At 43.6% G+C, this 12,568-nt stretch overlaps 2 protein-coding genes across 5 annotated transcripts; both read left to right on the forward strand.

Annotated features, from left to right (window-relative positions):
* The first annotated feature begins 2,709 nt into the window (after positions 1-2,709).
* LOC135680429 (probable pectinesterase 66) lies at positions 2,710-3,978 on the forward strand. Its single transcript, XM_065194309.1, has 4 exons — positions 2,710-3,159; positions 3,239-3,433; positions 3,502-3,740; positions 3,822-3,978. Exons 1-4 carry the CDS (start codon positions 2,710-2,712, stop codon positions 3,976-3,978), a joined length of 1,041 nt encoding a protein of 346 aa, XP_065050381.1.
* Positions 3,979-6,908: 2,930 nt separating this feature from the next.
* Positions 6,909-12,365, forward strand: LOC103995900 (uncharacterized). 4 transcript variants are annotated; one of them, XM_009416639.3, is made up of 9 exons: positions 6,909-7,715; positions 9,342-9,869; positions 10,373-10,438; positions 10,522-10,688; positions 10,780-10,930; positions 11,030-11,114; positions 11,201-11,583; positions 11,693-11,797; positions 11,918-12,365. In XM_009416639.3, the coding sequence occupies exons 1-9, from the start codon at positions 7,581-7,583 to the stop codon at positions 12,188-12,190; spliced, it is 1,893 nt and encodes a 630-aa protein (XP_009414914.2). In that variant the 5' UTR covers positions 6,909-7,580; the 3' UTR covers positions 12,191-12,365. The 4 variants fall into 4 exon arrangements, with proteins under 4 accessions (XP_009414914.2, XP_064936803.1, XP_064936804.1 ...); XM_065080731.1 differs by lacking the exon at positions 6,909-7,715 and adding an exon at positions 7,803-7,947; XM_065080732.1 differs by lacking the exon at positions 6,909-7,715 and adding an exon at positions 7,846-7,957.
* The last annotated feature ends 203 nt before the right edge of the window (positions 12,366-12,568 follow it).

Consider the following 12,568-nt stretch of genomic DNA (forward strand, 5'->3'; position numbering starts at 1 on the left):
CCCAACATCCACCCATGTTCCCCAACGATATCACTGTTTATCACCATTAACTCAAATGTTAAAATTATATTTTTACTGATCTGTTGATCCTTTAGTTTGACTAGTGATCCAGTGAAATTAAGTTTAAATATATGATTTTTTTAGTTCAATTTGATGACTATCATGAGAATGCAATAATAATATTTAGAAATATAAAATAATCATAAAAAATGTTGTATTATATAAAAGTGGTGGAGCAATCAAATCTGATCCATGAAAAACAAGGCTAACAATAGAAAAAGATGTGTGTTGTGAATCAAAGTGCATTGGTAACAAAAATTTGTTTAGGCTTTTGTAGATGGTATTTTTATTTTTTATTTTTTTCTCGATGATGCATCTTACTACTTAAAATGTCTAAATACCTCTCATCATTATTTATCATTCATCGCCATTGTCCTATCATGAGGTTTCATCGTTTTTTCTCGTTACAATCACCACGAGGCCTTACTGTGATAAATGTCTTTTCCCTCCATCTCGTTGCCTTCGTCTCGTCGTGAGGGCTCGCTTCCCTTCTACGAGGTCATGTTGTAATGACATCCTATATGTCTACTACTTTGCATTTGATAATGAGGCTATCGACAATAGTGATAAGGAGACGATAGTGAGCTTCCTTTCCTCTATTATGTTTGCCTACCATCAACGGTGATAAGCAGATAACGACGAGCCTCCTTCCCCTCTGTTACTTTTGCCCTATTACTTTCGCACCCAGTAAAGAGGTCGTCACCGGTGGCAACGAGGAGACGATCAATGAAGGCGAGATTGAGATTGATGATAAGGTGGTTGTTGCTGTCATTGGTGGCCATGATGTCACGATCAAGCTCTTGCTCGATGAGATCTAGGCGTTGAAGGGCGAGCAATCCAACCTCTAGGAAGAATGGTCGAACCTCCTCAACGACCTATCCAAAGTCTTACAGAAACTTATTGATATCGAGTCATACCTCAAGGCCATAGTGGGTTAAGTCAGTCACCTCCATAACAGAGACAATGGGGATGTTTTACACGATGAGATCTCGTGGTGGCAGAAGTGACAAGTGATTGATGACAACTAGAGATATTTATGATATTATAAAAAATAAAAATACCATATAAGGAAATTAAAACAAAGGGTGTGATGAAATGAAGGCCCAAAAAAGAGGAGTGTTTTTCGGAAATCGCCCACGACACTCGAACATAGACCATGTTTGGCTAGCTGGTCATTGACCAACATGCGACCAGTTTAGTAGTAGCCCTATCTTCATAGACGACAAGTTACTGTCCAACTTGAATGGATCATGTAGTTTGGTTCAAATCAAAACGAGAACTAAATTGTTTGATGGTTTTGAACCAAATTGGAATCGGATTCTGATGGTTCAGTTTCAGTTCTCAGAGTCGGGAATCAGATTTAGTGATTTCTCTCTCTCTCTCTCTCTCTCTCTCTCTCTCTCTCTCTTCCAATAGCTTAACAAACAACTGATTAGAGGAGTATTTAAAAAAATAAAAAATAAAAAAAGAGAATTGCCTTAAAACTAGTAATTTAATGAAAATGGAATCATCAATTCTAAAGTCAAGAGTCCGGTCTGATCGAGTCAACTACAATACAACCATCATTGTTAGATCAAGAACAGCCTGACCTACTCGAGTCACCCATACAAACGTCCTTAGATTGATTGTCAACCCCAAGTCGACAACCCAAACTCCCCTAGTCTACCTTGGCAAGCACGTATCATTGTACAAATCACGTTGATGAATCCATACCCCATGTCACCTTACGCTCATGTGAAAAGTCTCCTAATTAGGAAAACCCCATCTGGCATGCCTGAGTCGATCGACACTACCACAGTATCTCTTATGCTTAAACCCCAAACCAAACGAAGCATCCATCCATTATCACACTTAGCATGCTCTAACGAGTAAAGCATCCAAAATGACCCACCAAATTTCATGGCTGAAAGATTGCGATCGTCACAAAGCATAATTATCACACTTAGCATTCTCTAACGAGTAAATGACCCACCAAATTTCATGAGAGGTTGTACAGATCAGTAGCATTTAGAAAGATGAAACGAAGATCTCTCTATCTCTCTCTCTCTCTCTCTCCACAGATTTGATTTTAAAGATGAATGAATGCACATTGACAAATATATTTATGACAAAAGATGGCTGTCAAAAATACCATATAGATCACGCAATGAAGAATTGTTGGGCAGCTTTGCAAAAGGTCGAATAGTGAAGATATGGATAGATTCCCAAACACAGATTTGTAGCCACTGTTCAGATTGTCAGAATGCTGTCTCAGCAACTTCATAATGGAATTACCAGCCATTCAGATACGAAAAGTAATTTTGCTGCCTAAATTAAATAAGGTTTCATTACTAAAACTAAAGAAAATTAAAGACAGACAGCTGTGGTGATCAAAGCCGGAAACTCATTCGACATAAAATCTCTACCCTCATACGGGATGACGTCGAGGAATCTACCTATGACGACCTTCACTTCTCTTATACAAGCAATCATTAAAACACCATTAACCCATGCTTATAGATGGAAGGAACATGATTCGGTGATGTGCAGCATGCATGATCACCAGCCTGTACATACTCCCTACGGCATGTATCGACAATTATTCCACGTCCTGCCTCCCCAGTATAATAAGTGTCAGAATCTTAAAGCAACTATACAGTCCAAGAAAAGATGCAAGTGATCCCACTCATTCTATGTACCTTATTCCATGTCTTCCTGCTACTTCCCCACGCCAATGCAGCTGCAACCATCTCGAAGACCATCACGGTCAACAAAAATGGCGGCGCTGACTTTTCGTCGATCCAAGCCGCCATAAATTCGATCCCCGACTACAACAACCAGTGGATTAAGGTGCAGGTTGCAGCTGGAGTCTACAGGTCTCCATCCTCACCAACACTCTCATTCCCTTACACCTCCTCTACCTCACCGTTCCGCTCTCGATGCAGGGAGAAGGTGACCGTCGGCTCTAAGGGCTTCATCCTCCTACAAGGGGAGGGGGCGCAGCAGACGTCGATCGAATGGGGAGGCTACAGCGGGGACGCCGCTGGCGATGACACTGCAACCAGTGCCACCTTCACTACCTACGGTGCCAACTTCGTCGCGAGAGACATCACATTCAAGGTTTCCCACTCCTATCACCGTCATCCAACTCTGGTGCGAAGGAACCATCGATTCATGACATGGATCTTGCATGCTGCAGAACACGTATACTGGCAATACAAGGGAGCAGGCGGTGGCAGTGTTGGTAGCGGGAGACAAGTCTTCCTTCTACAACTGCAGGTTCATTAGCATCCAAGACACGCTATGCGATGAGATGGGACGACACTACATCAAGGACTGCTACATCGAGGGTGCCATCGACTTCATATGGGGAGTCGGCCAATCTATCTATGAGGTATCACATAAATGCACCGAGTAGTAAGTTGATCACTCGCGGCAAGTTTTAAGTGTCGCATCATACAGGGATGCACTATATCGACGGTGAACATACCCGAACAACCGGGCTATATCACAGCCCACGGACGACAAACCTCTGGGGATCCGAGTGGGTTCGTCTTCAAGTCATGCAACATCACAGGAACTGGGAAAACCTATTTAGGGAGAGCATGGAACCACCACGCCAGGGTGCTCTTCCACCAGACATCCATGTCCGACGTTGTTGTCCCTGCCGGGTGGGATGTTTGGCACCAGAGCGGTCATGAGTAAGTCTAGTCACCCACTATATATAGGATAGAATGAGAGTTTGAGATCAAGAGCAGGGCTGATTAGGGTTTTCATGGCAGGAACGACATCACCTTTGCTGAATCAGGGTGCACGGGACCAGGATCAAATCACACAGGGCGCATCTCCTGGGCGAAGAAGCTTGGTGATGCTGAGCTGCAGCAGTTAACCTCCATGTCATTTATCGATAGTGAAGGGTGGCTTGCTGCACAACCATAGGCGGAGTCAACATCGATGCCATGGTTGTTCTCAAAGAAGCAGAAGCCTGCTGGTCTCTTGATGATGGAAAGTGAGTCACTGGACATCAACTAGGATATTGTTTTAATAGATCAATGCTAAAACGTTGATCTACTAATTATTGACCAACCTAAAAGAGTAATCACTGGAGCGTTAAGACAAACACATGGTGTGCTACTGGGCTAAAGATGAAGCTGGAGTGATGAGGAGGTGTGCTGGGCCAAAAGCCCAAGGCTTCTATAACGAGCTTTAAAACAAACATAAGGTGTGCCAGTGAACCAAAAAGCCTGGTCGCGCATGCAGTGGGGCAGAAGCCTGGGTCACGCGCCTCGACCAGGACGCTTCTACGATTCAACAAGGATGAACGAGTAGTGATGATGAGCATTAAGACGAACACAAGGTGTGCAGCTAATGCAGACAGTGACCGGCCACTCACCAACCAAACAAGCATCATCGGAAATGACGTAGAGAGGCGAAGGGGCGAGATTCTTGTTCTCGCTGTCAAGCCACCGCTCCACCCGCCATCAGCATCGCTCGCTCATGCACAGAGACGGCTGCCTGCCCGCTGTCGACCAACAGTCGGAGGGCGTCCCGTCCGTCACACGAAAGACTTTGCCGTCGCCAGTCTCGAATCGACAGCGCGTCACCTTTATTTCTCCATCCATCAATCAATCCATCAAATCCATCCGTCGACGTCGGTCTCCACGTCCCATCCGGCCGTCCACCGCGTCGCCCCCCTCTTTTTGGCAACATCAAAGCGCCCGATTCGCTGCCAAGGTTTCCCGAATCGGTAAAATCCCAGGCCCCACCCGCCACGTCCGATAAAAATATCCATAAAATTATGCATTTCCATTAATATTAATAGTTTTGGTGAAAGATTAATTTATGTCAATTTGAAATATAGTAGTTAATAACTAATGAAGCTAACTCCAATTCACCCATCGATATGAGAATAAATCTGAACATTTTTAAAGAGTCAACATCTCTTTATATCCTCCACACAAATCAGATGATAAGATCCGTCACCGGTCATTATCGCCTTGTCCGGAACAAACATGAGTATCAACGATCATATACATAGGACTAAATAAGACAACAGTAACTTGGATATGCATTGTTCGATGGGGCCCGGTGATGAGCGGGATTCATGTGTGGCCCCCGGCGGTGGTTTCGACCATGCGGTAGGTAGTTCGGTGGAGCCGTCGCTGGGTCCCACCGGGGCGGTGGGCTGGACCCCATCCGGCACATGCTATTGGGACTCTTGATTTGACCTGGCCAGGTTAACCGGGTTCGAGCTTGGAGGCGTGCGTGCGAGAACCTGCTCCTTAATTTCGACTGCCACAATATATTACAAAGGTCCTGCAGAAGACCAACAATGTTAGAGCTGCTAGAGCTGCCACACCTGAATGCTTAATCGTTCATAGGACCATTCTCCTTTCTTTGTTTGCTGTGGCAGTTCTACGTATCGTTTGCAGTACTACTGTGCGGCTCTGATGTAGACGCCGCGGCGATCTCATGCATGGGTTGCTGCTGCCACACCTGAATAGATATCGGAGGAAAGCGATGAAGTGACGGTGGTGATGGAGTTATTGGTTCGAGGTTTACAAGTTACGAGGTAAGGGAGATCGCGGAAACCGAAGCGCAAAGCTCCGATGCATATAATATATGTGTGTGTAATGTATACTGCATCCCAAAGTCCAAAGAACATCCACTCGATGTGGGCGCCGAGTAGAGTTCCCCGTGACTTACGCTGTTCCCCCCTGCTCTGCCTTGTTTTGCTCTCCTTTTTGCCTTGTTTTGCGCCCCACCTCAGCGTCCGAGACTGGCAGAGCAGCAGGAGTCATGGCAGACCTCGTTCCGCCACCACCGCCACCAGCACCACCACCACCGCCAGCAGCAGCGTAGTCGCGACGTAGTACCCTCTCGTTAGATTCCGTGCGTCTCACGAGACCGCTCACGCCTCCCTTGGCTTTGTTCGCTTGCTCGCTTCCCTCCCACCTTTCTCCCTTTCTCTTCCTTTCCGAGAAAGCAACAGCTTTTATTACTGGCCAGCGAGCGGGGGAAGGGAAGCGCGTGCGCCCGTGAAAAGCCGCTTTCTGCTCGGTCTCCCGTTGACCGCACTCTCGTCTCTCTCACGTGACTCGCACGTGCTCTAATCCGTCAATGGCTTGTTCGTTTCTTCATATAATGCCATAATTATTATGTGTATTTCTTTTTATTTAGACTGATCAAATAGAATGGTAATTATGTGATATTGACCGGACCTGATCCAATTTATTGCCAGCTCGGATATGTTGTCAGCCTCACACAGCTAGCTTAATCGCAAGAACAATCGATCTATGAGGTGCAATTAGGCCAAATTCCAACATGTAAAATCCAGCCACTGTAGTTGATGCAATACAGGTGAGGAAGTGGATCTGTCAACACATGTGATGGATGTGTCACTATCCATGTCACATATAAAATTATCTGTCAATACATCATGTCTCTTTCTTCTTCTTCCTCCTCCTCCTCCTCCAAGGAAAGGAAAGGAAAGCTACAGCTTCCCCACTTTCCAAGACCCAAATCTTTAAAGCAAGTTGAGAAAATAAGCACATCCATGTTCCCCATTCCACCTTATTAAGTGGAGAGACATCTTTTGATTGAAAGCTTCTTTTATCACCTCCATCCATCAATCCCAATGACCACATGAGAAAAAGAATACAGAAAAATATGTCATCCAAGTTAGATCAACTGATCAAGACAAAAGGTTGGGTTTTAATCCCATCTCCTCAAGTCTCCCTCCTTGACTTGAACAATCTGAGGCTAGTTTTCTTTTTTTTTTTTTTGGCCTTCATTGGGACCTCGAAAGCCATGGTGATTGTTCTATGCCGAGCACAGCCGAGGGATGGTGGCGAGGAGTTGCAGGGAGGAGGAAATGGGAAGAATCATGAAACCCCAAGTAGCCGTGTTGGGAATCCCACCGTGACCGAAGCCCGAGAAACACAGCTCCCATCATTTCCCAGAGCTCAATGTCCCCACTCGCCATCATTTTCAGTTGGACAAATTTAAAGATGGGGAGGGAGGAGGGTGACAGCAACTGAAGAGCAGGACATTGAAAGGTTTGTGACACCTCACACATTCCCATGCACTCCACGCTACCCCACGCACACTCCCCCGTCTCCTTCTCTCTCTCTCTCTCTCTCTCACTCACTCTTTCCAAAGCCTCCCCCCCTCATCCGGTCTCTCCTTCTGGGCACCTTGTGCATTGTTTGTGTTGTGGCAGTAGCAGTCACTCTCCCATGATATTACATCACCTCCTGTTAATTTTCTTTTCTTGTCTTTCAATTTCCTTCTTCCTTTTTTCCTCACTCGTAACAGTCTCACTATCATCTGTTGAGCTTGTTGGTTGGCACAGTATGTTTGGACAGGAAGGCAGCCATCCCATCTTTTCTTGTCTTTCAGTCTCAGAGAGTCGATAGCTCACCTCATGCCTTCTTTGACCCGTTCTTTCCTTGTTTCTCACTCGACCGCCGGGTAATCAGGACCAGAGTCTTGAGGTTGGGAGGAGTGTAGCGCTTGCTGTGTTCGGTCGAAGGGGAGGGATGGGATCGTTGGGTATGGAGGTGGTGAAGGGGAGGAAGGCCATGTGGCTCTACCCGAGGGTGACCGGCTTCAACCCCCCTGAGAGATGGGGGCACTCGGCTTGCTTCTTCGAAGGGGTTGTGTACATTTTTGGAGTAAGTATGCAGTTGAACCTGCACTTCTCTGTTTTGCTCTCCGTTTCTGATGCTTCTCTGTGGCTTTCAGGATCGAAAACCTTTTATGAACGACTTATTTGGAAGTTTTTAGAAGCAACCTCTGTGCTTCATACTTGAGCAATAGTGATTTATTGTTTGACTTCCACCCTATTTTGTCATGCCCATTTTGTGGAGCTTCTACTTGGCGTTTTTCTTGTATACTGCTCATTGTGTACGAGCGAGTTGAGCATGGCGTTCTTCAGTTTTCTGCTACTTTTATGTCATTCATTTTGCTCTTCTTTTTGCCTTTTCTTCTTCACAAGTGATTCGAAGTTTGGGCTTCTGTTTCTGTTTGTGCTTTACCTGTGTGTTATACTTTAGATGGCGCATATGTAGTATATGGCAAAGTTTGGGTGTATGGAGGATCTATTGTACATCTTGATGAATCCTGGGAATATCTGATTTTTGTATGTGGATCTAGCAAGGATATTGTAATATCCCAAGATAATCTCATAACACAGGCATAACCACTCAAGTTTTCTTTGTAGAATATATCTATCATCCATTAATGTTATGTTGATTCAAGTTCAATCAATTCCAACTTATTCTGAAGCGTAGATTAGTGTCTCTCAGCATGTATTGGGTACTCTAAATCGTAACAAAGTTGAGCATTCGAGTGTCAACATAGATCGAGTAGGGCTCGTTTTAGGCTTTTGATTGGGTTTTTTGCCAAAAGAGCTGAAGATTAATGCCTAAAAGAAGAGAGACTGACAGTCTACCATAGGAGTCAGAATTGGTTGTTCGTGTCAATTTCTTTCAATAAATTGTTCTTTAGAGTCCATAATATTTTGTTAATCATGGGGCTTGACTTGGCTTAGAAGACTAGTGATTTCTGACATTGCTTCCTAATCTGTTTTTACTTGAGTCTCCCAATTCCTTCAGTTATGGCCTTGTAGGTAGGTATGTTCCTTGCAGGTGTCAAACTTGTAGTGTTCGCCGTTCTTCCACTGCTTTGTGACAATATGTTTCGAGCAAAGGAGACTGTACAATTCCTTGACTGCCAAATCTCATGTACAAGCCGTGTTCTAAGAGCTTCCTGTTAATCTTTGAAATTTATTTTTTTGTTATCTCTCATGTTTCAAGAAAATGCTTGAATTGTTTTTAATGTTTACATCAGTTGACTGATTTCTTAAAGATGGATTTCTCTTTCGGTAGATCGATGAATTTCTTCCTATTTGTTAAAACGCTCATCGTCGCTAAATAAAAATTATTTCCTGCAACACTTGGTTACAAAAATATTGTGGAAGATGGTGCATTTGGAGATGAGAAGTGAAAGCATTTGTGTCCATCTGTAATAATTTTGGAGTACATTGCAGAGCAATCCTATGGTTGCTATTTCTGTCTTCATGGCATATTCATAAGCTGTGGTTAATAGTCATTTAACAAGACCACTGGATGATAGCACACGTTGTAGTAGCTGTTACCATCTGCTATTGTTTTATCCTGGGATTGCGCTCCGTCTTCATGATATTTGTTTGGGTCTGGCAAGGAGATATGATTTATCTTTGAGTGAGTACAGTTGCACTTGTCCCACCAAAATTAATAGTTTCTCTCCGATATTGACAGGGATGCTGCGGGGGATTGCATTTTAGTGATGTCCTCACTCTTAATCTTGAAACCATGGCCTGGAGCTCCCTCGTTACCACAGGTCAGAAGCCTGGCAGCCGAGACAGTCACAGTACTGCAATTGTGGGACACAAGATGATTGTACTAGGAGGCACCAATGGCACAAAGAAGGTCAATGATCTCCACATATTAGATCTGAGGACAAAAGAGTGGAGTCAGCCTAATTGCAACGGCACGCCGCCTTCACCGCGTGAAAGTCACACTGCCACGGTCATAGGAGATGGCAAACTATTGATATTTGGTGGCAGTGGAGAAGGGGAAGCAAATTACTTGAATGATGTTCATATACTAGATTTAAAGAACATGACATGGACTTCTCCAGAGGTAAAGGGAGAACCTCCTGCACCAAGGGATAGCCACACTGCGATAGCTATCGGAGACAAGCTTCTCATATACGGTGGAGACTGCGGTGATCGGTACCATGGGGAAGTCGACGTGCTCAACATGGAGACCATGACTTGGTCAAGGGTATGAGTTCATTAGGTTTTTGTCTTAATTATTTTTTGTGCAATGGCATTGTTTTATTCCCTTTTCTTTTCTGTTACGGGCATCTGTTTTGGGTATATGATCCTTTAATATATCCGAAGTGTCCAAATAGTGTGCTAGATGATCTCAGGCAGTACTATTTGCTAGTTGAATGCAACTGCCAGAAAGTGGCAATCTTGACCAAAGTGATAATGTACAAAAGGGAAATCATTAAAGAAATCTAATATGGCACCACGGTGACATGTAATGTTATGTTTCTTTTTTCCTACGATGAGTGCTACTGGCAGAAAGTGGTAACCATGACCAAAATGATCACATACAAAAGGGACAATGAATTAAGAATTCTTTAAGATAACTTGAGAAACTTAAAATCATTTCTAATTAAGTACAGGTTCTTTCAGACAACTGGGATGTAACTTCTTAAACATAGTCGATGCTGAAAGAAGTTTAGTGCTCGAGTTTTATGGTGGCTTTATCCTGTGCAGTTGGCAGTTAAAGGATCATCTCCTGGAGTCAGAGCAGGTCATGCTGCTGTGAACATAGGGACCAAGGTTAGTACCTCCTGAACTATTTGAAGTCACTAAATTCTGTTTACATTACCAAGAAGTAGCTCCTTAATCATCGGTTTGTGCAGGTTTATGTCATAGGTGGAGTTGGTGATAAGCAATATTACAGTGATGTTTGGGTTCTCGATGTTGGGATATGCTCATGGGTTCAGCTTGAGATACGGGGTCAGCAACCACAAGGGAGGTTTTCGCACACTGCTGTAGTTACCAACAATGACATTGCCATATATGGAGGGTATGCTTCTCTGTTTTGATGTGTACCATCAAAACTATTCAGTATAATTTGTTGTAGCAATCAATTAATTTGTTGTGCTTTGTTTTCACAGATGCGGGGAGGATGAGCGGCCTCTAAATGAGTTTATCATTCTGCAGTTGGGATCCGAGCATCCCAATGGGCGGTATAACATCTCCATGTGCAAAATTTTTGGCAGCCACTGGATTCAAGAGAAGCGAAAATTTTTTAGGACAGAAAATTTGGTGAGAGACATCTATTTCTTCTTGTCAATGAAGCCTTCGGATGTTTAGCTTGATTATTCCGAAACTTAGTTATCTGTGTGATTCGACTTAATCATGCAGCAAACTGCTGTGGTTCCAAAAAATGGGGAACAGAGTCGTAGATCCAGTGAAGTGGAAGTAGAACCAAGGAACTCAATGGCATTGGGTATGTTTTGTCTCTTATCTTATTGCAGTCGGTGATGTCAGCATAGCATTATGCTAATATAATCACATTTCATCTTTGCTACACAGAACATATGAATGTTAAAAGGAGGAAAACCAATGATGCAAGAGTGTCAGAGAATGAATCAGAGCCGGAAGAACATTCTCTTTCGCTCTCCCAACATTCGTCTCCATCGCAATCTGACCAAGAGCAGAATATAGTCCAGAAGCTGTCGACTTCTGCTAATGACTCCATTTTGCCTCAACAATTTGCTCGGGTGAAGCTATATAATCATAGGGAACCGGTAAAAAATGTTCAAAGGAGTACCAAGGATACACACTTCTTGGGTGGTGAATCTCCTAGGCAGCCAAAGGCCGAGCAGTTCCTTCGTGCCGTGCCACCACTTAGGCAAGAGTGTGTATTACTAGGAGCAGAACCGAAGCCTCAACTTAGACCTTGTTTCTCTCCCTTGGTAGGCAAATACCATGGCATATGTTTGCGTCCTAAAATTTGCTTGTTATATTTTTATAATCTAATTCTTATATTCTCTGGATTTTACCACTGTTGAATGTCTTATGCAGATTGGAGCTGAAGTTCATGGAACCGTGGATGGAGCTTTTGACTCCGGGTACCTCATGACCGCTAATGTTAATGGTCAAATTCTCAGAGGTGTCTTGTTCAGTCCGGTGAGATTATTCTTACACATATTAATGACTAATGAGTGCGAAATGGAAATTGATATCTCGATTATGGTTTTTTATCTGAAAAAATTTCTTTTAATGATGCTGCTGCGCTACAATCATCAGGGTCCAGCTGTTGCAGCTCCGAGGCCTGCGATAAATTCACAGGGTTTGACTTGCGCCACTGCAATTTTCCAGCATTCTCCAAGTCCACATGCCATACCTGTTCATGTCAGGCCACCACGGCAGCCGATCTCTGGTGTGCTACCTGAATATGGTCATCATTTGAAGCAAACTCCGCAAGTGCAAGTGGTTAAAGCCCAGCCAGTGAAGTTCAAAGGTGATATGCAAGATGTAGTCCTCACACTGGGAGGACCAGGTGGAGGTGGTCTGTCTTAAAAGTTATGCAGTCAATTAAGATTTTAGGCTTTTGTTTTGTTTGGTTTTGTTTTGCTTTTGTAAATTCTAATTTGGGAAATAAGATTACAAGTTTTGAGATGTTAGGCTTGATGGTTATTGCTGTAGTTGCTTTCATTGAATGCAAAGTATAAATCTTGATGTTGTGGTTTGTGTACATGAAGATTTGAACAAATTCATTCATGGTGGTCTTGTTATGACCAATCAGCATATACTTGACGGATAAGAACAGCCCTTGGGTGCTGTCACAAGAGTCTTTTTTTTTTTTTTTTTTCTTGGTGTTAAAAAGCATTTTTTTTCATTGTCAAACAAACTCTCCCACCCCTTGTTTTGCTTGGTAAATTTTGAATGGACAAGAAA

The sequence above is a fragment of the Musa acuminata genome, chromosome BXJ1-8 (assembly GCF_036884655.1).
Source record: "Musa acuminata AAA Group cultivar baxijiao chromosome BXJ1-8, Cavendish_Baxijiao_AAA, whole genome shotgun sequence".
NCBI classification, from domain to species: Eukaryota; Viridiplantae; Streptophyta; class Magnoliopsida; order Zingiberales; family Musaceae; genus Musa; species Musa acuminata.

Coding starts and splice junctions, on each gene's coding strand:
- LOC135680429 (XM_065194309.1), top strand. CDS start 2,710: ATGCAAGTGATCCCACTCATTCTATGTACCTTATTCCATGTCTTCCTG. Junction 3,160..3,238: donor CGAGAGACATCACATTCAAG/GTTTCCCACTCC, acceptor TGCATGCTGCAG/AACACGTATACTGGCAATAC. Junction 3,741..3,821: donor TGGCACCAGAGCGGTCATGA/GTAAGTCTAGTC, acceptor TTTTCATGGCAG/GAACGACATCACCTTTGCTG.
- LOC103995900 (XM_009416639.3), top strand. CDS start 7,581: ATGGGATCGTTGGGTATGGAGGTGGTGAAGGGGAGGAAGGCCATGTGG. Junction 9,870..10,372: donor AGACCATGACTTGGTCAAGG/GTATGAGTTCAT, acceptor TATCCTGTGCAG/TTGGCAGTTAAAGGATCATC. Junction 10,439..10,521: donor CTGTGAACATAGGGACCAAG/GTTAGTACCTCC, acceptor CGGTTTGTGCAG/GTTTATGTCATAGGTGGAGT.